Below are 23,898 nucleotides of genomic sequence, written 5' to 3' on the forward strand. Positions count from 1 at the left end.
TTAAATTGTGAAAAGTAGTGGGCTTAGTACACATAATTGTTTAACACTATTCTTTGGGGTGGATTTTCGTTAACTTTCTTATCGCATCTGACCACCATTCTGTCCTCTTTATGTTTTTATTAGGCTTTTTTTATACTCCACGCCTCTTTGGCAGATTCAAGGATACGTGCAAGTTGCAATTCTGGAGAGAAATGAGTTTCTCATTTGTTGTTATTACGTCTCTCGCCAATGATTTGTTAACTATCTTATTTTTCATTAGAATTTTTCAAATGATTCTTCATCTATTCTCGAATAATTTTTGTATCTTTTCTAATCTAACTCCAGGGCTTGTCCTACTAACGCCTGATGTACTTTTTTGCTTTGTTATTTTCATTTTTAAACCTATCACAAAATATTGAATAAAATTTGAGGTTAGGAAATTGTTTACTTTTTCTTACAGAATTTTGATTAGTGGCAATCATGACGCGATGGCAAAGGACTTGCATAATGACGTGCAATATTCGTTCACTGAATTGATCTTACATTTTTTTGCATCGTGTCAAGCGGCCTTAAAATGTTGCATTTGTGCTCTAGTTTGATTGTAAACGTAGATCGACGTCGTTCAAGTAATTTTCATTTAAGTATGGTTAATGAACACCGTAAAATTTCAGCTAAACATGACCTTTTTAAACCCATTTTTCATTCGAAAAATTGGATTTTTATCACGGCATTTCGTTATTATTAGCATCGCCAGGAAAAATACTCAGATTTACAGCGTATATGAACAGTTGAAAACTTCTTTGATGTTTATAATTAAGTTATTGCAAAAATTTCTCTGTTTATATTTCATCAATTCCACTAGTATTAATAGGTAGTAAATTTTTTTTAACGTCAGCAAAATAAAAAAAAAAACCTAAAACCCACAGTTTCGATGGTCCAATTTTGTTTGCGATCATTTCAATCAATTTTATTAACACTAACGGGTATGAATTGGTATTTGGTAGTCCACGAATTTTAATCATAAAACAGAAAAACTGTTCAATGAATAATTGGGATATTCAGTCGTCGTTCCACTACTGCACTTCGATTATGTTCACCACATACTAAACAGATAATTAACGGAAGACAAGAGCCGCATAAACATGCTGACACTGATGTGTCGGCTCTGGTTGCAGAGCCAATTTATTTAGTTGACCGCAGCTATTCCGTTTGCTGACGTGTCTGGAGTTTGATTGTCGTATTCTAAAAATCTTCACATTTATAAACACTGCTGTTGACAAAACACTAAACAGAGATCAGAATTATGATAGATTATAATTGTTAACCATATATTTTGTTTTCTAATATAACTTTCATCTATAACGGGTTAATTGTTTAGTAAATAATTTTCCATCATTCTTCACTTTATTTTTTTATTAAAATTAACATGCTCGCATGAAATTAAGATGGATCTTTCCTTTAACAAATTTTCCTCAGCTCACCCTTTTACGAGGTATCACCTTAAATCTTTGGTATAGGTGTACATAAATCTGCCTGTCTGCTATTGCGAACGCGTGGCTTAAAACTTTGAGCCCCAACCAAAATTAATAAACTTTTCCCTGGTTCCCAAAAATTTTTCAAGCTCCGTATGCGGTGTAGATCCAATGAAAAATAGGGAAAAAATTGATTCGAAATAGAAGTGCAAGAAATTATGTTTTTTGTGTGCGTTTCATAGGCCCGCTCTGGGCTCGAAGTAAAGTTTACCGCTAAAAATTTCCTCAGGGCCCAGAGCGCGAAATGTTGATGCTTTCTACAAAACATGCTGATGAGACAGTAAGCATTGACAGACGATCAGGAGTGGTTGTAAAGCCTCAAACTGTGGTCGACTATAACAAAGGTAAATCTCCTAAATATATATGAGTTATGTTGAAGGAAACAAAAAAATATGAAAACTAAGACAAAATCAAATGAACCAATGGTAATGTTCCAAAGATCCAGGACGGTCCAACCTAACTGTAAAATATATTTAAATACGGTCCCTTGGGCTGTGAAGGAGGTTTGGAATAAAATATGTCTGTGCTGTGAGAAAGTTCAGTTGCGGGCCTATAGACCGCACCAGGGCTCAACGTGTTAAGCGGGAGCATATGGATGAACACGTGAATTTTACGTGGTATTATTCAAACGTATTATAATCATACGAAAATCTTGTGTTTATATTAAGGAAAAGCGAACAAAGAATTACTGGCGGTTAAAGTGTCGCCAAAGGGGTTTAATTGAAAAAATCACGTGGTATGTACATGGATGATAATATGTATAAAATACTGAAATGAATTTCATTATTTTCACAACTTTAATTTTTTGATTAATATCGAAATTTGTTGAATAGAGGGTTTTTTCATCCATTGCATTAAGGACTTGTCGATATATTGTAGTGTTCCCAAAATACTGCAAATTGTAACTAACTACCAAGCCCATAAAATACACATGATTTTTGAGAGACATTGCTCACTTTCTATCAAAGACTATGTAAGGTCACAGCGAGGGAGTTTCTATGGTTATCACATGTAAGCATTTCTGACCCAGAGCAAGCAAGGGTATCTGATTTTAATAAAGAGCTGCAAAATAGTTATTTTGAAAAAGGCAAATATGAATTTAACTGTACGGCAACAGATGTATCTCCTCAATACTAAGATTATTGAAGTTAAATATCTTTATTTTAATGAGCAGATTTCTATTATATTTCAGAGGATAATGTAGGAATCGAATGTGACGACAACATAATGTCACTTTGTGTTATTTTGATAATATATTCATAGGAAAATAATTCCATATTTATTGCATATTTAGAAATTTTGTAAACTGCAATTTCTGAAACCTTTATCGTCTTCAGAGTCTGAAGGTAAACTAAAACCTAATGACTTGACTTACCTGTTTTATACTATCCACCAATAAACCTTCTCTCGGGAAAATTATTTCCAGCGGAAAAACCCTCACATTTATTCCTTGATTACTAAACTATAGCGTAGGCTGTAAGGTATTAATTAATCTTACTAAATATAAGTGTAGCTTAAATAGAGATAAAGGGCCAGATCCTTACAGCTCACTCTGTAGTTTTTTCTCTCTGGAAATAATTTTCGCGGGAGAAGGTTTATTGGTGGGAAAATTCAGTATAAAACAGGTAAGTCAAGTCATTAGTTTTTAGTTTACCTTCAGTCTCTGAAGACGATAACTTGGTTATCGAAGCGCGAGTTAGGCAGTGTAATTGTGAATGGTGGTGTAAACAGTGTATTGAGTTTGAAAATCATGTTAAGCCCAATGAATAAGCTTCAAAGAAAACACTTATTTTTGAACTGTCTACCAAGAAAAGATATCAACAATGAATATAAAACCTAAAAAAATTAGCCATGATAATAAATTTATTTGTGGACAATAAAAAATCCTATTGCGTTATATATGAAAAAAGTGCGAGATAATTGAAGCGTATTATATTATTTATTTATTCCCGTGTCTTTATTTAAAATCTCATTTTTTATATCTATATCTTTATTACATAAGATATGAATTGATAGTTGTCTATGCAACAAGTGAGTAAAATTTTTCTCACCAGTAGGACGGTTTGATCGGCAAATCCTACAAGTGAAAAAAAGTTACTTTACTCATTAGCATCATATAAAATTCTTCCTACGTCCGTTTTTGACAAAACTTTATTAATCTCTATTTTGTGTTAGTAATATTAAAAGTACAACTGTGAGTATTATTAATTTGAAGTGAAGAAGAAGTTATCGGTACTTGAATTGTCAACATTTAACGAGTTCAAAGAAATAACATTGTCTATAGTTGTGTTAGTCGAACTAGTTGATCCCCTTAAAATTTCCACTGCAGAAGCCATTTTGTTTTTTATAGTCGTCTACGTAAACCTCCGCAACAGTGTTGGATTCCCACCAACCGTGCTGTTTTCGTTGAATTATATCCACTAATAGAGACGCCGAAGAGCGTCGAAACGTATACCCAGTGTAGTTTTTTGGATTAGTTACATGCAAATATGTTGCAATAAACGTGGGAATTTTTAAAAAAGATATTGATATCTACAACTTGGGTTTTGCATTTTCCATTTCTATACTGCAAAAAGAAATAATCTGTTTTGAAATTTGTGGGACGTTGGTTTTTCTATTTGTTATAAATATTTACCAAGTTTAATCTTTTGTCAGATATTTCACCAATAACAGTAAATCGACATTGAACTTGAGTTTTTGTATCAGATACTGTGATAATTAAAATATTTCTTGTATTATCAATATCGTTACACTTCATTTTGTATGAATCCTCCTTCCGCAGAGCTCCTGCGATTCCGAATAATAAAACAACCTGAAAAATGTTACAAATAATATCTAAGCTTACATTAAAATGTTTTGCTGTCATACCTCATGGATGAGATAATGATCGTCTGAAGCTTGCAATAGAAACTTATTAATTTCTTCACGGGAAATATTTTAGATTTTTTGAGTCTACAGCCAATTGATTTATTTTTCAAATATGCAATTAGTTTCGAGTATTTACTGATGTCTACGTCGTTATTTACCATTAGGGTGCCTTTCAGTTCTGAATAAGTCGACCAAAGTGTTGAAGAATTCCACATTTTGGATTTAGTTTCAAAGTAAGCTAGTAACACTCTTTCTTTAAAGCCGTTTATGCCATTTTTTGTACGCCAATGTACAAAATAATCATATTCCCTTAAATACTGTTCCCTGGATTTCTCAGGGAGAAAATTCATAGTCGCTGTAGTTGATTCAACAACATCTTCTGGTGTGCAATTTGAAGTTTCTTCACTATAACTCTTCTACTACACTCCTTTCAACAAACACACAAACACAAAACAGATTTTCTTGAAATAAAAAGAAATAAAAGTGTGACACTTTATTTGAGAAACGAATTGACATGAGAAAGAAAGCGTTCACAGCCCATTATTTTGATAGAACAATTTTATAATTGCATTAAAAAATGACACGTTACGGCACTTTTTATAAAAAAAAAAAGTGAAAAAATGAACCGATCGCGATTTTTCACCGATTCAAATATTACATTCTTTATTATTGCAAATGAATGAAAGAAAAAACGTGAATATTATAACGGACGTAGAAAAAAATTAATTTAATGTCTTTTTTCTTGATTCCCAAATGTTCATAAGTTTGATACGAACAATGTTTTCGGAAATCCGCACGTATCCTACTGACTGCACTGAAATAGTATCAATTAATTGGCACAGTTGAACTGTGACTACTTTTGTCTTTCTAACGCCTTACTCGTTCATTAAAAATGCAGTTTCTCTTAACCTTTGAAGCATAAAATGAAATGCTAGTAAAAACGTTCATATAACCAGAATAGAACAGCAGCATGGAATGAAATTCATTATTTACTTTCAAATTGATTGGATAACGTGGGATGTAGTGCGAGAGTGTTTGTTTCTGTTCTAACGAATCTCAAAAGACAAATGATGTGGTTGCAATGACCTCGAAGAGATCTAAGTAATAGTCAACTCAATCATGTAGACAGAAGACATCAGCTAGAATGTCGATTTGCTAATTAACTTGAATATTCAAAACCAAATTTGATAATTACAATAAGAGTTTATTTTGCAACATTTAATGGAGAATGTCTTTTTCAATAATAATGTAACGCTTTTATAATCTTTTATATGTCTATGATGTCATCTTTTTATATATGCAGAGTCGGCTTTTCATATAAAACTATTTCACACTACAGAGAAATTTCGTAGGTACCTCTATTATCAGGTTTTGAATGAGCTGTGATACTGATTATTGTTTTTGTTTATGTACATATAAATGTTTATGATTAAAAAAATCAAATCATCAAAAAATTGAATGAATTGAATTGGAACTGGATGGAAAATTGGAGACGTTGATATGGACACTTTAATTTAGATAAGCACATGCCCTTAAATTAAAAAAAGTACTTTCCATCATTGTTCCTTCTATAACGAAAGTCTAAGACTAGCATGAATATGTAACGAGCAAACGTTACAGCAACGGCTGTACTGGAAGTGATCTTTAATCTTCCACCTGAGACACTGATAACCAAAGAACATCTATTGAATGTGTCAACGTAAGAAAGAATAATTTAAGAGTATTGATAATGAGTCTTGTTAGGGAATTGCTGTCTAAATTAACACCTGAAGACGCTAGGTGTAGCAAAAGACGCAACGTGCATTTGGCTACGTTGAAGACAAAACCTTTATCCACATTCTTTCGAAATGTAAGAGACCATGGAACTAGAGAGCATCACATCTGGGAGAATAACAAATAAAAAACATTCTGGAAAAAGTACGTCAATAGAACAGTTGAAAACTCTGAGCATCCCCAGCTCAAACAAGAAAGAAAACACATTAGATTCTTTGGGTCGTAGTGTTTAGGACACCATGATCTATATATAAATATATACATGTATTCATTACATTGACTGTTTATTTTCAGTTTGTTATCTACCTACTCCTTAGAATTTGATAACTGGTAACCTGATTATTAACATGTATTCTATTAGATATGTCATGGAAATCGGAACAGTTTATCTAATCTCTCATATTAACAATAGATGGAAATTAATAAATAAAAACCTAAATATCAGATTTAATTACAAACATTTATATATATGTTTTATCGCAATTTTTACCTGAACAACCTAAGAAAGACATAAACATTCATCAGTAATATTTTTCTTATGTCAAGAATTATTTTTAGTTATTAATTTGAATACTACAGAAAGTTTACTTTTTAGTTTTTTTCACTCATAGTGTATTTTCTACTTTTTAGTATAACTAATGATAAAAGCGTCTTTCACAATGTTTTTGCACTATATTTTATTTTTTGCTTTTTAGTTCAATATGCCATTTTAAACCAATCGTTAATATGTACAGATGTGTTCATTGTTGCTTCACTATTTTCTCCCTCCTGTGTTGTGGTTGGACCTGTTATAGTTGTCATTATTTTTCTCTCGGTTCTTTTAAGCTCTTATTCTTATTTTTTGTTGATTACTGTTATTTTCATCGCATACGTGATCACTGGTCTTATAAGGGATTTGTATATTTTCATTTTGTTTTGTTTGATTTTGTTTTTTTTTAAAGGTTTTTGTTTGTTCCATAGGCTTGATAGCCTTTTTGTATCCTTTCCTTTATCTTGTCTCTGGTTGTTTGTCCCAAAGTTATTCCTTGATAGTTAAACGTCGATACTGTTTTATAATAGTATTTATTAGTTTTTTATTTGTGCCTCACAAGTTATGTCGGTTTTTATATCTGATAATTCGTATGCCTCAATTTAAACACCTTTCGTAAATTGTTAGAACTAGTCTCGAATGAAATGGAGAGTACTTCCTATACATTACTCTCTTTCAATCACTTTTACTTTGTTTATTGACAGATCACACTACGAAAAAATATTCGAATATAATTTAAGCTCTAAGGAGATTATGAGTGGAAACTTACGTGGCTCTTTCAAGACTGCAAATTTTTCAACTTTAATATCGGTCCTTCCGTTTCAAAAGGTTGCCGACCCTTGGACACTAACGTATTTACACATTTACACATTGGGTGATAATATTGGTGATAATTTCTATATAACATTATTTATTACCATGAATTAAATTGAATAGGAGCGTGTCTCATAAGTAATTCTATAAAGAGTACAATTGCTCCATTTTTTTTAAAATTATTTCAGATTGTCGAGTTATAACTGCCGAGGTATACATTGGATAGCTGAAGCGAATATATTAGGATAAATATGCAGGCTTAGTTGACCTAAATCAGGTTTCCTTTTAACAAGACAATGATAAACTGCTCATTGCGACAGTTACCTGGAATGAGATCGAAGAGCTTGGTGGTTTGAACCATCATATCCAGCATAAAGTCCGGGCTTTGCTTATTTTAATATTTATTCAAATCTAAGGTGAAAATTTTTATTTCAAAGGAAATGTTGAGTAGCTCATCAATTTCTAATCCCAAAAATGGTTTAACCACAGTCTTAAAGAGCTTACTGAAATTTGGATTAAAGCCATAAAATATGATCGGCTGAACTTCCAATAGTAAGGCTTCCCTTTTGTATGATTATTTAATAAACACAAAAAGAGAGAGACACTCTCTATATTTGATTCTATTAATGATTGAAGTTCAATAAATTTAGTGAATGATTTTAATTCGAAGATCTAAGGAAATTTCAAGATTTTGGATTTAGTCCCTTTCTGGATTCTATAGATGTACACTGAACTATTTGATTATATGATTAACGTGGTTTTTGCTAGATTTACTTCCATGTTTACAAATTTGCCATAAATATATTTTGTAAAAATGTAAGATAATCTTATTTATTAACAGATTCAAGAAATTCAGTTTTTAATACTTTTTTTAGGTTGGTACTACAAATCCACTAGTAAGTACGTATGTATATGAAATAGCAACGAAAACTACGAGAGAATTCCAACTCCCTCCCACTATCAACAACAAAGAACCTAACAATGATTATATTTTGTACGGGTTAACTTGGATATCGAATTCACAAGTAGCCATGGTTTCATCTAATAGAATTCAAAATGAAAGTGTTATAATCAGATGTCTTTTGGATGGCACATGTGTAGAGGTGAGAATCAATTTTCAACAGCTTGTAACTACTATAACTTTTTAACAAAGTTACTAAAATATAAATTGAATTTTTGAATTGAGAAATATGCGATTACAACATCAATGCTTTCAAAGCTTTTCTATGAGATGTTTCAAAAAAAATTATGATATACTAATAAGTCAACCAGTGGCTAAAGGAACTTAGAGGAGGATCAAAGAAAGTTATAAAAATAATATCGATAGGTTCGTTCCTACCCATCAAATACGACAACGGGGCAATTACCGTTTTACGAAAGAATGTTTTGTTTTCCAACCGATTTAAGTATCGTTTGTGAACCGTTTCCGCGACGGTCTTTTCGATGCTAGGTTGAAAACAAGTACTGTTACCAGAACAGAGTAGAAATATCTGAAGGAGCAAAAAAAAACAAAGAAACACAATTGCAGACATATCGAAGGAACTATTGGAAGAAAACTATGATAATTAATAAGAATAAGATAATAACAGATTTATAGATAACTATGAACTTGAAAATAGAAGATAGAGTACGTGTAGACAATTCAATATGCAAAAAGACAAACCAAGAAAAAACCATTTTCTAAACAAACACACTTTATTTGGAATGCAGTAAAAAATGAGAAAAAAGAGTTTCAGGATAAATCTTGGAATAACGGGTATTTAAAGGATAATTTGATTTTTGTTTATTATGACTTATTATCAGTACTGTTTGCAAGAATTCAAGCTTGCGGTTTGTTTACCTAGGGAATATTTTATATGAGACTAAAGATAGTTTCATATAATATACTTCATGTTCTCAGTAAGATTTGATATACCAAACAAAGGATTGTAAGCTGCGTTCACGAGCCATTGAATCGAAGCTATTTTAAGTTGAAAGCCTCATTTGGATGAACGCCCGTATAAATGATTTATTTTACAGAAATTTGTGATATAATTTGCAGAATCAAGTCAATTAAATAAAAAATATTAGAGAAAGAGTCGATAGATTGAATAGAAGTTAGTGAAAATTCAATGTTCTAGCGCATTAACTAAAGTAGAATTACCCACAAGACTAGGTTAGTACGTAAGTAAGGGGAATGAAGTATTTGAGAAGGATACTACATTATATGGAGTCACAAAGAAAGATAACGTAAGGACGTATATAAAACACAGCCAGTTAGAAAGGGAAATGTATCTGAAACACTAAGCACAAAAAAGGAAAGCAAAAATTGTAAACAAGTAACGTAGCAAAGACCAACACAATCGTGGGACAAGACGAAGAAAGGAAAGAAAATACATCGAAAAATAGAAAGTAGTAGAAAGACCTTATGAGAGAATAGACATTTTAGTATTATTGGGCATTAGTCATCATGAAGGTAATAAATATCTCGAATGGGTTATGAAAAAATATATAAAACAGCTAAGGTATATAAATGTGTTGAAATCTAAGTGTCAAATGAATGCATTCGATTTGCATATTTCTATTTAAACATATAATGAACATATGCTTACTATTTTCTTTATTTGCTATGTCTAATACATAAAACTAAATTACCTATTCTAGGAGACTTCTCGGAAAGAGTCTCAAGGTTGGATAGTACCAATTCTACCTACATATAATAAAGATGGTACGAAAAGATTGGAAATATTACCACAGCAGGAAGATGATGACCGATTTGACCATTTAGTATTGACTGACGTCCTTAGCAATACTCAAAACAGATTGACATACGGTAAATTTTTTGTTCTTTCAATTGACGGATGGGATGAAGAAAGAGGTATAATGTAAGTTTGGATTATTTCTCTTTTATATTATACTTTTAGACAATTTTTTTCACCAGTCAATTAATATATTTTTATACATTCCTACAAAAAATACATTGAAATTAGTAGATACAATTCCAAAAATATTGATGAATAATAACGGCCAGGGAGGTTCGTTAGTCGTTCAAGGGTATAAATCTGGAATTACTCGTGGTGCACACAAACTTTTATGTCACACCAGTTCGTTTGGGCTTATCATTTTTTTTTCTTTTCTATACTATGAAGAAAGGATTTTGATGCTATTTTAAGGGGCGTAAGTGATAAATATCAAAATATGGAATTTCTGCAGCACTATGGCCTTCAGCCTGTAGAAAACGAATCACACTTCGCAATTCACACTTGGCGACAGCATAAGTAATGGCGGACATGTTTACGTGGCTGTAGCACTTCGCCGACTGTCGCGTGTAGTACGAGACCTATCGGAAGTTAAAAAAAATTATCCTTCGTATATAGAAATATCTATGTTTTGTGAAATGTCTCTGTGAAAACGGTGAATTCCAGTATGAAATATCAACACCATAAGCTTGAGGGAGATTGTATTTAATACAGCAGATTTTTTGTGAAAGTACACCAACAGCATGGTTTTTGAAAATGAAGTAGCAGTATTTGTTTCAAGCCATGAGGCTGCCAAGAAAAAGGACTATTTTTAACATACAGCCAAGGCCATAGTTCTGGATTTTGCAGAATATTCAAGCTTGAATAACCTCGAACAACCAGAGTAGATCTGTTGAATGTATCAACCTAAGAACGTTTTACGAATTCTATCGGGCCACTGTCGCCTCAACAAACACTTGAAGACGCTAGACCTAGCATATAATGCATATAATGTGGCGTGCAGATTTTGTTGCACAGAGGACGAAACCTCTATCCACATTCTCTCGAATTGTGAAACACTAAGGAACTCCAGAGCACTAAACCTGGAAACGCTTGGAATAGAAGAATAAAAATTTTGGTCGCAGTGTATACGAGACCCCAAATCTATATATACAAACATAAAAACCTCAAAAAATATACTGGCTATTGTTTACGTGTGAAACTCTTTCAGTCACGTTTCTACATTACGAAAGTTTCGGGCATTTATGTTTCATTTCAGGATCATTCAGCACTAAAACATCCCAAAAACTAGGGGGAAAAATCTAGGTTTAAGGCTTAAGGACTGAGGTGATGAATAATGCTGACCACTATGACTATTCTTACAAATAAAACTATAATGATTATCGTTTTTCGCTAGATGGCGGGGCAGATTTCATTATAAAAAATGTCAGAAATAGGTAATTAGTGATGATAACCACCAAAACTGAAAGAATTAATTGATCACCTCAAATCTCATATTCACCGTCAAATTGTACTAATAGCAGGCCATGTCGACGATGTTAGTATGCTTGATGATTAGAATAAAGCATCCAAAAACGGTTTTACATAAATTAATCGAAAATAGAATATATGACAAACCTTGTGCTAAGTGGAATTCTATGTATAGAAAGTGATAGTATTGACTAAGTTAGCTCCTACAAATACTTGGGACATGAATCATAACTAGCAGAGATAACCCGACCGGTGAAATAAGCGCAAGGATAGGTTCAAAACAGACCGCCTTTGGTAAGCTCAATCATGTCTTCAGATTCAAAATACCTGTTTGTTTGAAGAGAAAGGTGTCTGAACAATACTATATACCTTCGCTGAAACTCTAGCCATAATAAAAGCTACCATCAACAAAATGCAGCGATGATTGGAACAAAGTTTAGGTTAGATTAGGGTTAGCAGCAAAGTTTATCTTTGGGGGATAGAGTGTCAATTTGACATTACACAGGAAGATAAGTTTAACGGATATGGTAGTAAAAATAACTGGTTTGAATAGAATAGAATAGAATAGAATGACAGACGATTGGTAGACCAAAAGGTTTTTGAGTAGAGATACAGAGTCATAAAGGACGCACTCAAAATGAGATTTCAAAGATGTTGGTAAGCGTATTATCTGGATTTCGCACTTTCTAAAAGAAACTATAGATCCAGATAATGAATTATTAGTCAACCTTTGCTGGAAGAAGTTCAGCTATAGGCGAAGCCTTCCAGGATTGCCAAATTATTTTGTCAATCAAATAATTTTGTTAATTAAGAATAAGATTATTTAAATCTGTTTTTTTTTCGCTTCATGGGGGCCATAATGTGTGTTTTATCGCCAGACAGACATAAAGTAATCCATTATGTAGATAGTGTCTGGGGTATAAAGACGCAATAGTGTATTGGCATGACATAAAATAAATTATATAAGGTGTATCTTATGTTTGTTAGAAAACAATAGAGATAACTTAATTCCTTTTCTTTTGACGTTCCAAATATCAAAGCAGAGAAAGCTCCTACACGTGAAATAAAATGATCCAGACAGATAACTCATTCAGTTAAGAAATTTCATTTATAGTGATTCGTTTATTGCCGAATAAAGTTTCAATGGATCTCGAATCTGAAGCATTCTATTTCATTCGTTCGCTCCATTCGTATTTTAATTTCAGTTTTACTATTTCCTTTATTTGAGTTTGGCTCATTTCTATTCCGTATCATTCCAAATCCTGCATAAGTTCATTTTAATTCACAAAATAAATATATTATAAGTAAAAAAATCTGTCCCTTTCTTTTCTTTTAATCAACGAACTCGAAATATGATTTGAATATAAACGTTTCAAATATATTCAACGAAATTGGAGTCTGCTTAAGTTTAATTTGGTCATTAACAATTTTATATTTTAGTTATTATACTGCTAGTGGTGATGACAGTCCTTCCAGTCAGAATACTTACGCCATTGACGAATTAGGAAACTCAAAGTGTTTAACATGTTCAATAACAATAGATGGCGTTCCTTGTGGATATGGTACAGCCTACTTCAGTAAATCATATTCATATTATACCAACCAATGTATGGGGCCAAAAATACCACTAACACGTATCCATAATATTGATGTTGTAAGTTTAATATAACCTTCTTCCAAAGTATTAATTGAAAACGTAAAAGAAATACTTAGTGAAAGATCGAGGATTATTATCCTGCATAAGATTCGAAATACTCCTGCTGTTTCGGTTTGACATGAAACAGTACGTTCAAAATTACATGTAATTCAAGATGACCTTTGAAAATAGTTTCAGCCACACATATTCATATGCGCCAACTATTGAAATGCGAATCGACATGTTGAATGAAGGGCAATATTCAGTGATTTGTTTGTGATATTGTTTAACTGCAAAAGTTTTTGAAGATGTTTTGTCCGCCCATGATATTTCGCCCCAACTATTACCCGACCTAAATCCTATCGCACCGATCTAACAAGATTTCTTACATACTCTTCCTAGACAAAATCAATGTGAGCTACTTCAATGATCTAACTGAATCTATGCAGGCGAGATGCTTGAATATACTGAATATAATTTTTTTTAATAAATACAATAAAGTTGAAAGGTATAGAAACTCACATTATTGTTTCAAACTTTCAAATATATTGTGCAAAAGAGGATACAAAAGAATAACAATTAGTACGTAATATAAGCACTTGGTTACCAAAAAATGGAATCCGTTAAAACACATACTAAAATTTCATGAACTCAATCATTGTGGAGCAGTTTTTTCATTATTGTTAAAACATACATATCAACTGCTGCTGAAGAGATTTTTTCATATTTTCATTCATTGATGATTGAGAATGTAAAAGGGAAGTGGATTTTAAATGTTCACCTAAGATTGTTCCAAATACAGGATAATTACTGATATACTTTTTAGCCAGAGGATATTTTATTGTGGGAAGACAATCTAGAACTTAAGGCAATTATGAACCTTAAATTACAGCCTGTTATCAAGGACTTAGTGGTTCCCATTAACGATCAGTTTTCAGCAAGAGTAAGGATGTACCTACCTCCAAATTTAAACGAACACGACTCTAAAAAATATCCCACAATTGTGGACACGTAAGTATAACTCATTTTGAAATTAGTTTAGTCAATTTCGAAGGCGTCTAAAAGTATATATATATATAAATAATTTAGTTCTATTGATATGATAAAACATTTATTGATTGATGTTTAATATCAGCTAATATGGCGAATGCTTGATTTTTGGAAATATCTCTACATTTTCAAATAATAACAAGTTGAGTAAAAGTGAAATAATTAATTTTTAGGTATGGTGGACCAGGTCTAAATGTTATAAACGACGCCCATCAAACAGGTTTTCACAATTATCTAGTTACCAATAGAGAATACATTTACGTATATATAGATGGAAGAGGAATAAGTAATGATGGATATAATAAATTATACCAAATGTATAGGCAATTTGGTACTGTCGAAGTTGAAGATCAGATTCACGTTACAAAGTAAATAAGTTGATTTCGTTTATTTAATAAATTGTTAAACAATATTTATTTAGATACTTGCAAGACCATTTTCCATTTATCGATGAAAGAAGGACAGGAATATGGGGGTGGAGTTATGGTGGCTTTTGTTCTAGTTGGGCTTTGGCAAAAGACATTGATCACGTTTTTCTTGGTGCCTTATCAGTAGCCCCTGTTACCAATTTCATTTATTATGGTAAGTATGAAAAGAATTTACATTTAAAAGCAGTACCCTCAGATAGGACAGCAAAATAGGTTAGTTTTTTTAAAAACCTATTCACATTTTGATAAGTGCGAGTCCAAGTGCTGTAATTGGTTGCTGAACAAGTATGGGTGGAAAACCTCAAATAAGTGGAGAAATATTTAAGGCAGTGAGATTTGAAAGCTAAAAACTCTTCGCAATAGAACTTTCAAGACAGAATAGTTTCAGGGGACGGAATTGAGAAACAATAAATATGGCAAACAAGCAAATACTCTTCTGAAGATGTCATGGTATACTAGTCGATTAACATGATGACTGAAGAGTCATTTTATATATTAGTAAACTTAGCACTTGTAATACAGAAATCAGATTTTGAATGCTAAAATTGACCGTTCCGAGTCTGCGCTAAACGCTTAGAATTTAACTAGACAAGTAAATAAGGATGTTATAAGGTCGTTATTAGGTGAAGAGCACACAAAAATATGAAACACAACAGTGATTGTGTTCAACTTTTAGTCCCCTATCTAAGAAGACCAAATCAAAAAAAGATCACAGATTTATTAGCCTGACGAATCATGCTTTAAAAAAATTCCTAAAAATCATACACCGAACAATTTACCAAAAATGGGTTTCACAATTTGGGTTTAGACAAGGATTATCTACACCAGAAGCAATAGTCGCCACCCAGAGTTGTCATGACAAAGGAAACATTCCGGTCTATGCGTCATTGACTACGAGAAGGCATTCGATAGAGTGCGACACCACAAACTAATGCAACCTCACCAAAGACATTCCATGCATTATGAATTTATAGAAATAGATAATAATTTGTCCAATACTCCTGCTCGATTTATATTTGGAGGAGATTTTCCACGAAGCTCTGGATGACCTGGAGTGTAGTTTATCAATATCAGATATGCTGATGGCACAGTCTTCTTAAACGCAGATAACTTGTCGGACCTACAATAATTGATCAATAAAGTAGCAGAACAAACCAAAACACTGGGTTTAAATATAAACACAGAAAAAATAAAATTTATGATCATATCTAGAAAACATAATAAGTATTTCTGAGACTTCCAGAAGTGTTTACCTCAACTTACGATTAAGATTCAACAAATGCTATCCGTGGTTGGTGCTTCTGTACCGTATGGAAGGTTGGCCCTTGAAGAAGGATGGACTGAATAAAATAGAGGCTTTCGAAATGTATATATATCGCAGAATCCTTAAAGTATCCTGGACATCTAAAATAACAAATAAAGAGATACTAAGACGTGTTAACAGACAATCAGAAGTCTTTGTAATTATTAAGAAGAGGAAAACAGCATACTCAGCGCATATGATTTGAAATATACGAAATATTAATTCCTATAACATTAAACTGAAGGCAAGATCGATGGCCGAAGAGGGGGTGAAGGAAAATCTCTTAGCGGCTGCGAAATATCAGACATTCTACAGGCCTTCACGATATATAGTCGTTAATGTACGGAAATGGAAAATCTTATCACTGCGGACCAAATATGTTTTGTCATCACGCACGTATCTGCTGAGTATCTGCACTAATCACTTACACTTCCACTAACCACATAATTTAATGGTAACAATAGATGTTCCAGTATTAGCTAATAAGCTGGAAGGTGTATTTTCTTTACGTCGTTGAACTTGCCGTAATTGCAGTTTAAACAAAAAAATGTACTTCGAAATAATTATGAATATGCAATGTATTTAAATGAACTAGGCATTAAGCTTAACCCAAAGAGATAAATACCTTTTGCTTAAAAGCAAAGTACCATCAACATCAATGATCTGCCAAGAATAAAAACAAGTTTAGCTGCTTCATGCACCGAATTTTAAAAAAATGATTCAAGGCGTTAAAATAGAAAAATTAAATGAAAAAACTAACATAGTTTTTTTATTAATTAAAACAATATCCACTGTAATAGCCTCGTTCTTACCATGAAAAAAATTGCTTTGAAATACTTAGCGAATTGTCAAACTCATTCATAATGGTTAATTACACCTTGTGAGAATGAGTTTTACAAACAATCTTTTCTATAATTCAGTTAAATGAATCCAATCGCTTTTTATATTGTTCGGAAATTTATTGATGCTTCTGTATTATCAATCAGAATAATTCTGGTTATAGCACAAAGCGAACTACTGTTCAAGAAATTCTTTTCCTATTCAAATTTAAATGACAGGTAATAATTTTTACAATTTCATACAGCTTCATTTTAAATTCTATGAATAATTATCAATCTGCTATGTTATTAACGCCTTCCGAAGCATGTAGCCAAAGTTAGTTCTGCAAGTGCTCCCAATTTAATAAAGATTTGACGATATTTAAATTTTTGATAGTCGAACACAGAACTCCATTCTAAAATATTTTTCCAGGACCATAAAAAATTGAACAAACTTGAAAAAGAAAGGTATATAAATAAAAATAATCTCGACCATATTATATATATTAAGTGTCAAATGTATCAAGACACGAGTATTTGTGTAAAGTGTTTTCTCATCAAAATAGAAAATTGGGAACAAAAATTACATCCATTTTAGGTATTTTGGTGTTGAAAAGGATTTGGGGCATTTGAATACCTCAATATTTAAACCAAAATATGTCGCGATATTCACTCCTAAACGAAGCAAAGTAATAAAAAAAAGGAAAAATCACTGATGTGAAATGTAATTGATATTTGAATATTCGAATGAAGACTTGACCTGTTTTTTTAAATAAAGGATTGAAATAGTAGTCAGATACCAAATCTCTGAAAAATAGTTCAAAGTTAACATGGAGTACGGTTATCTGTAAACAAAATGGCCGTTTGGCGTTATGAAACGTTCTATTTATGATGAAAATAAAGAAAAAAACAGTATGGTTTGCGACTTAAGCCGACAAAATGTAAGACGGAATCGGCATGTGGGTGAATTATTCGCAAAAATAATTATAATTTTTTTAAAAACACGTTAAAAGCTGAAACTATCTGGTTATTTTACTGACAGAACAAAATCAATGTGGATAAAAATTGGAAGAAGTATAATTATTGTTGTAGACATAATAGTTAACGAACTAGACCTTATTTGGAATTTTCTTAAACTTGCCGATTGCTTATTGTTTCGGTATAATATAAACTTTTCATTTCAATAGTGCAATTATTGCCGTAGTTTTATAAAAATAACATTTATCTTATGGAAACTTAAACATATAGGCAAATATTCATACATTCTATCAATTACGAATACACATAGAACTTCAACACTAATAAGCCTTTAGCTTTGATTTAGAATAGTATTTTTTTTTCTTCTCATATAAATTTCAGATTCTATCTACACCGAACGGTATATGGGTCTGAATACGCCGGAAGATAATGAAGTAGGATATAACAATACTAATTTGGCCAATGTAGTTGAAGCATTCAGAGGAAGAAATTACTTTATAATCCACGGTACAGGGGATGATAATGTTCATTATCAAAATTCGATGTTATTCATCAAAGCATTGGAACTGGCTGATATAGAATTCAGACAGCATGTAAGATCCTTTTTCTCTTTATTTGGAAATAGTGCTTTTGATGACAAATACGTTCGCCTAATTCAAATAATTCAACCTCTAATTTCAGAGATATTTATTGAGATTTATACTCCTATATATATGAAGATACGTGAAAATGCTAATTTAGATTGGAAACACATTTTAATTATGTAATTTAATTAATTCTGATAATTTTGGGACGATTTCACTTTATTTTAGTGAGCTTGGCTCTGTCTCATAAATATTAAATCCATTAACTAAAATAGTCTCAGATTATCTTCGGAACAGTGGTTTGTATATAATTTCGACTTAGGAAATTACAAATACTTAGCTCTATCTTTACCCATGATGCCAAATTTATTTTTTCCGACGGACTACTATGAATATTATACATAGTCGAGGCATTGCATTTTTTTCTTTAAAATTCGGTAGAATTTACCTCTGAATGTGAAATTCCTAGAAACTTTGGTTGTGGTAACTGATCATTTTATGAAAATGGCTCAATTAAAATAATCCGTGTCATCAATTTTTAATTTCCGAAGTTCAATAACACATTCCCTGCCAATAGATGAAGCAGTTTGAAATTAATTACAAAAATGTAATCTTCAATAAGATTTTCTTAAACATACGATACAATATATTGAATAACTTCATCAGATTTAACTTATAAAACTTGTTAAATACTTTTGGGAGTATTTGACTATTTTAAGCAATATTTTCCCGAGATTTTCGTTTCAAACTTTTTGGTTCAATACAGTTTTTGATAATTATGGCACTCCTCAGCATCGACTATTTGGACCAAAGTGTTGAAGATTTCAATGTTTTTGATAACTCTTAAAAATATTCTAACGAAATGTTTTTATAGAATCATTCATCTTAACTAGCATTACTTAGTCCATGAAGTGACTGTAATCTATTTCTTATTTTTGTCTTGATGTGTTTGATATTAAAAATTAATACAAACAATATCTGGAGATATATTTTCAAACTATAAATCTCCGTATTCCCTCATAACAATATATGTTATGTTGAGTAGAAATTGCGCGATTATCGTCAACATAGAAAATATGCCTCATAAATTTGACATATAACAATAACATGGGTTATTCTAATAAGTGTTTCCATTCTAATTAGAGCATTTGTTGAATTAACGTATTTGCAAGATCGCTTAATGCTGATCAAGAGCTCGGTGGAATTAAAAATTCAAACGAATGATATCTTAATGCAAATGACACAGTAGCTGAAACTTGGGTTATACTTCAGAAAGAAATAACCATTCGAAGCAATGAACTTCATCCAAGGAACGTGCTAACCAAAAAACAATTTAATCTTTACCGAGGGAAAACTAAGGCCGGCCATTATTGTGCTGATTTGAAAATTTAAAAATTAACCAGACTGCGTTATGATTTATTGTCTCGTCATATTCACCCTCCAGTTACTTTCTATTCCCAAACTTTTTTGGTGGAAATCGATTTCGGACAAATTGAGTCTCCAGATTAAGTATGTAGAGTCGATAGGAGATTATATTGAAAAATGAAAGTAACTTTTTAATTGAGAAGAGAACCTTGCGTCAAACCGCTCTTGTAAATAATAGTAATGAAAATGCTTCTCTTCTGAAGATCAATAATTTTACAAAATTGAATTTTATATCTCAAGCGATTTCTATTTTTTAAATAGTTTACTACACCTAGATGAGAATTGAATATTGATCAGTTGGTCTCTGTTTCTTTTTAATAATTTTCATAGGAGCGTATTAAAATATTAAGGCTAGAAACATTGCAAAGGTATGAAGGTACTGCAGGAAATAACAATGTATTATGTCCAATTTTCATCGTAGAATTATATCTTTTATTCTAAAAATGGTAATTATTGGGGATAATATTGAATTTATAAGACAAAGAAGCGTATGATTATTACCAGAGTGCATAGGATATATACGAAAATTTCACATACTTCTTAACACAATTATATTAGCTTCATCTGTATGTGGGTTTGTGAGTTTGTTTGTTTGTAAATCTCCTTAGGTCTAAGAGCAGTGACTTATTACTGTTAGTATATCCCATCACTTCAATTGCGTTCGTTAGTTGAGTGAATCTCCGTATTCGCTGGTCGTGAACTCAAATACCGTCCACGCTGTGAAGAAAAATTGTGTGTGTGAATTTATCAGAATACTGTTCGTTTAATCCTCTTCGGAAGTAATTGAAAAAGATCGCACGAAAATATTTGCGATTTAATTCCATTTTTTGACCAAGATGAATGTTTCAAGTATCAGTAAAAAATTCAAATAGAACTCGTATCTCAAAAAATTTTATCCTTATCTGTCCTGTACAATTATTTCATTCACGTTAACTTATTCGAAAATTTTTATTTCCGAAAAATTGAGATCTAAGTGTCACTTTGTTTTAATGTTCTTTATTCAAGATAAACCCTTTGTTGTCAACAGGTTTTTGATGATCGAAAATTGTAACAAATCATGTATATGGTAATTATTTGGCATCTAAACTATCTCATTTGGATGAGCCAGATTAGCTTGGTATAAAAATTGCCAATGTTTGTTTTCCAGAAAAAGTATAGTGAAAAAAATAAAATTACAGTAGATTCCAAGTAGTTCTTAAGATGTTGAAATCCAACTATGATAATGTAACTTTGAACATTGTTGAGCCTTTTAATGATAGAAAACGATCAGGACCTTTTTCGATATCAAAAATATATAAATTTGTGGTAAAAATGGACAAATTAGTTCGTTAGAATATGCTATGGTTTACGTACGGGTCAGTGCAAAGCATTTTGTCAGATGATATGAAAATGAGTACAAAATTTTTTTGGAATCTTATGAATGATAAACGAAAATATCTTCTACAATTTCAATTGCGCAATCGGATGTTGTTGTTTCTGGAGTTGAATCTTTACTTTCAACTTTGAGATGGAGATTCAAAGTTGTCAATATAAAATCAGTTACTCAACTCGCTCGGAAAAAGTTTTATAATCAAAGATTTTCAAGGAAATAGAGGAGCATTTATAAGACGATGGACGAAATATGGAGATTAACGGTTTTTTTCTCATAAAATTCAGTCTTCAAATATATTCCTGCTTGTGCAGAACTGTCCCACTTTTCAAATTTAGCATTATGTCTCCTATTCCCCAAAAATGAAAAATGCGGGGAAGGGAAACATTGGTAGTGACTAATAGGTTACGGCAGAGTTATTGCAAAATATGTTTTCCAGAAATATATTCAGTCATAGATCTATCATAAGTTAAATTTTACGTAGGAAGGAAGAAAAAAGCACAAAACAAGCATTGTAAACTTGGGGATATAATGAACGACACTAAGTTTTCACTAAAATTATTAGAAACAAGCTTATAAATATAATGCCAATACTCATGCATACATGCAAATAACAAAAAGTAAGTTGAAAGCTGAAAGAGAAACTTATGCCTTCTGATGGATTTATCGCAGCCCATTTAGAGGACGAGCTAAAGGAAGGAAGTTAATTGGCCGTTTTGACTCGAAATTTTTGACACTAAGCAAACTTTAAGTGTTTGAGCCTCGAACGTGTGAGTGCTGGGTACTCATCAAGAAAGTGGTGTGCCGCTTTTTCTTCCTCCGTGCATCAGCGGTATTGTGGATCGTCTGTAATGCATACAGCATGAAGACGGTATCTTAGAAGAACGTGTTCGGTTAAAAAACCAGTCACCGGTCGAATTTCACTCCTGTTTAATGGAACAGTTGTTTGAAATGACAGACAGAAGGCCTATTTCATGCCAGTTGCTTGTGCTGCAAGCAGATTATTAATGAATGTAATAGCTACACCTTTGACTGCACCAAGAATGGTTTTATTGATCTCAGTCAAATGTTGATATTATATAGATCCCACTATACAAACTAATTCCTTAATGAAAGGTAAAAAAAATATTGCCGTAACAATAGTTCGAATGGAAAAGAATATAACTATAATATTTGTAGACGACATAGTGTATTATCTCGGAATCTACATCTACGAACATACATCACAAAGTAATTAAAAAAATTAAGCTCCCATTTTCCTAGTAGTACCTTTATTTAAATTTGAAGTTTGAATAAATAATGGATATTATTTGTTATTTCAGAGTTATCCTGACGAAAACCATTCCTTAGAACATGTATCGAAACATTTGTACCATATGATGGATAAACATTGGGCAGTTTTATTCGGAATAGAATCTTCTGTTCACGATAGCTGGACAGAAAAAGAAAGGAAAAGAAACTGAATAAAATGATTATTTAAATGTATTTGTTGTTTTATTTCACGTCATATCACTAATAAATCAATCATTTCATTGATTGGATTAGATGATTATCTCAAGTAACTCTAGTTTTACAAATATAACAAGAAACCTTGCAATAAAAAAGTCAATTCATACTCAACTTTAATCTTCTAATTGCAGTAACCTTTATGGATTGTTGTTCGTTAATATAACACATTAATCATAGATAGAAGGTTGGTCGGTAATCTAGAATACGCGGTTTACTTTTTCTGTTAGTGTATCTCGTTTGTAGCCAAATATTTCAAAGCTTGTCAAAAATAACAAATGATTGGAAGAGCTAAGGAAGATTCTTGATAAATTGTTTTACCTCATCTCATCAGTCAACTCATCTGGTATGTCGTCATAATAAAAACGACTGAATATTTATGAATTATAAAACAAACAAACAAACATAGCAGTAGGTAAATTGGAACATTTGATGTTTTTTATGATACAGTTACAAGATTAAATGATTATTTTACGAGGTGTATCCAAACAGTACCGTGAATGGTATTTAAAAAAAAAACGAAAGAAAAGACACTATTATCTATTCAACAAATATTTCTAACGTGATATATCAATTACTTTTGAAAATGTTCCCAAAGAAAGAGCGAAACGTGTTTTACATATCTAACATAAAAATGTGAAATTTCATCGAAGTTTGATTATTTCAAGCAAATAACCTACGAACCCAAGAAATTAGAGAGAAAAAAAAAATAAATTTATACTCAAATGATTGAAGAAATCTAGTAAATATACTAATAAATTAACATTTTTTGCCTTTAAAGTTATCATCATTGTACACAACGTCATAAAAAGCTTTTGAAAACTGACAAAAAATGACTCTTCCGGAATCGATTGCTAAATGGATGTCATACATTCTTGGATGGCCTTTTTTAGAACCTTCTTCATACGCGGAACAGAGAGAAGTCATCAAGCGGCAGGTGCGGAGAGTACGGTGCATGATAGAAAGCAGTTACGTCACTCTGAGTCTGAAATTTGCGCACGCGTATTGTAGAGTGAGCAGACATGTTTTCATGTGGTAGGATCCACTACCCAATACTGCTCAGCTGTAGCCGAATTCGATGGATACGTCGGGGAATTGT

The 23,898-nt window shown here is 31.9% G+C and overlaps 1 protein-coding gene across 1 annotated transcript in view; it reads left to right on the plus strand.

Annotated features, from left to right (window-relative positions):
• Positions 1–22,778, plus strand: part of LOC130904173 (venom dipeptidyl peptidase 4-like) — a 38,729-nt gene extending 15,951 nt beyond the window's left edge. Inside the window, exons 8-15 of the mRNA XM_057816770.1 lie at positions 8,370–8,597; positions 10,138–10,358; positions 13,143–13,356; positions 14,165–14,349; positions 14,562–14,756; positions 14,810–14,970; positions 18,297–18,508; positions 22,616–22,778. Coding sequence (XP_057672753.1) covers positions 8,370–8,597; positions 10,138–10,358; positions 13,143–13,356; positions 14,165–14,349; positions 14,562–14,756; positions 14,810–14,970; positions 18,297–18,508; positions 22,616–22,756 — 1,557 coding nt within the window. The 3' untranslated portion in view covers positions 22,757–22,778. The remainder of the gene's footprint in view (positions 1–8,369; positions 8,598–10,137; positions 10,359–13,142; positions 13,357–14,164; positions 14,350–14,561; positions 14,757–14,809; positions 14,971–18,296; positions 18,509–22,615) is intronic.
• The last annotated feature ends 1,120 nt before the right edge of the window (positions 22,779–23,898 follow it).

Source organism: Diorhabda carinulata, chromosome 2, assembly GCF_026250575.1.
Source record: "Diorhabda carinulata isolate Delta chromosome 2, icDioCari1.1, whole genome shotgun sequence".
NCBI lineage: Eukaryota > Metazoa > Arthropoda > Insecta > Coleoptera > Chrysomelidae > Diorhabda > Diorhabda carinulata.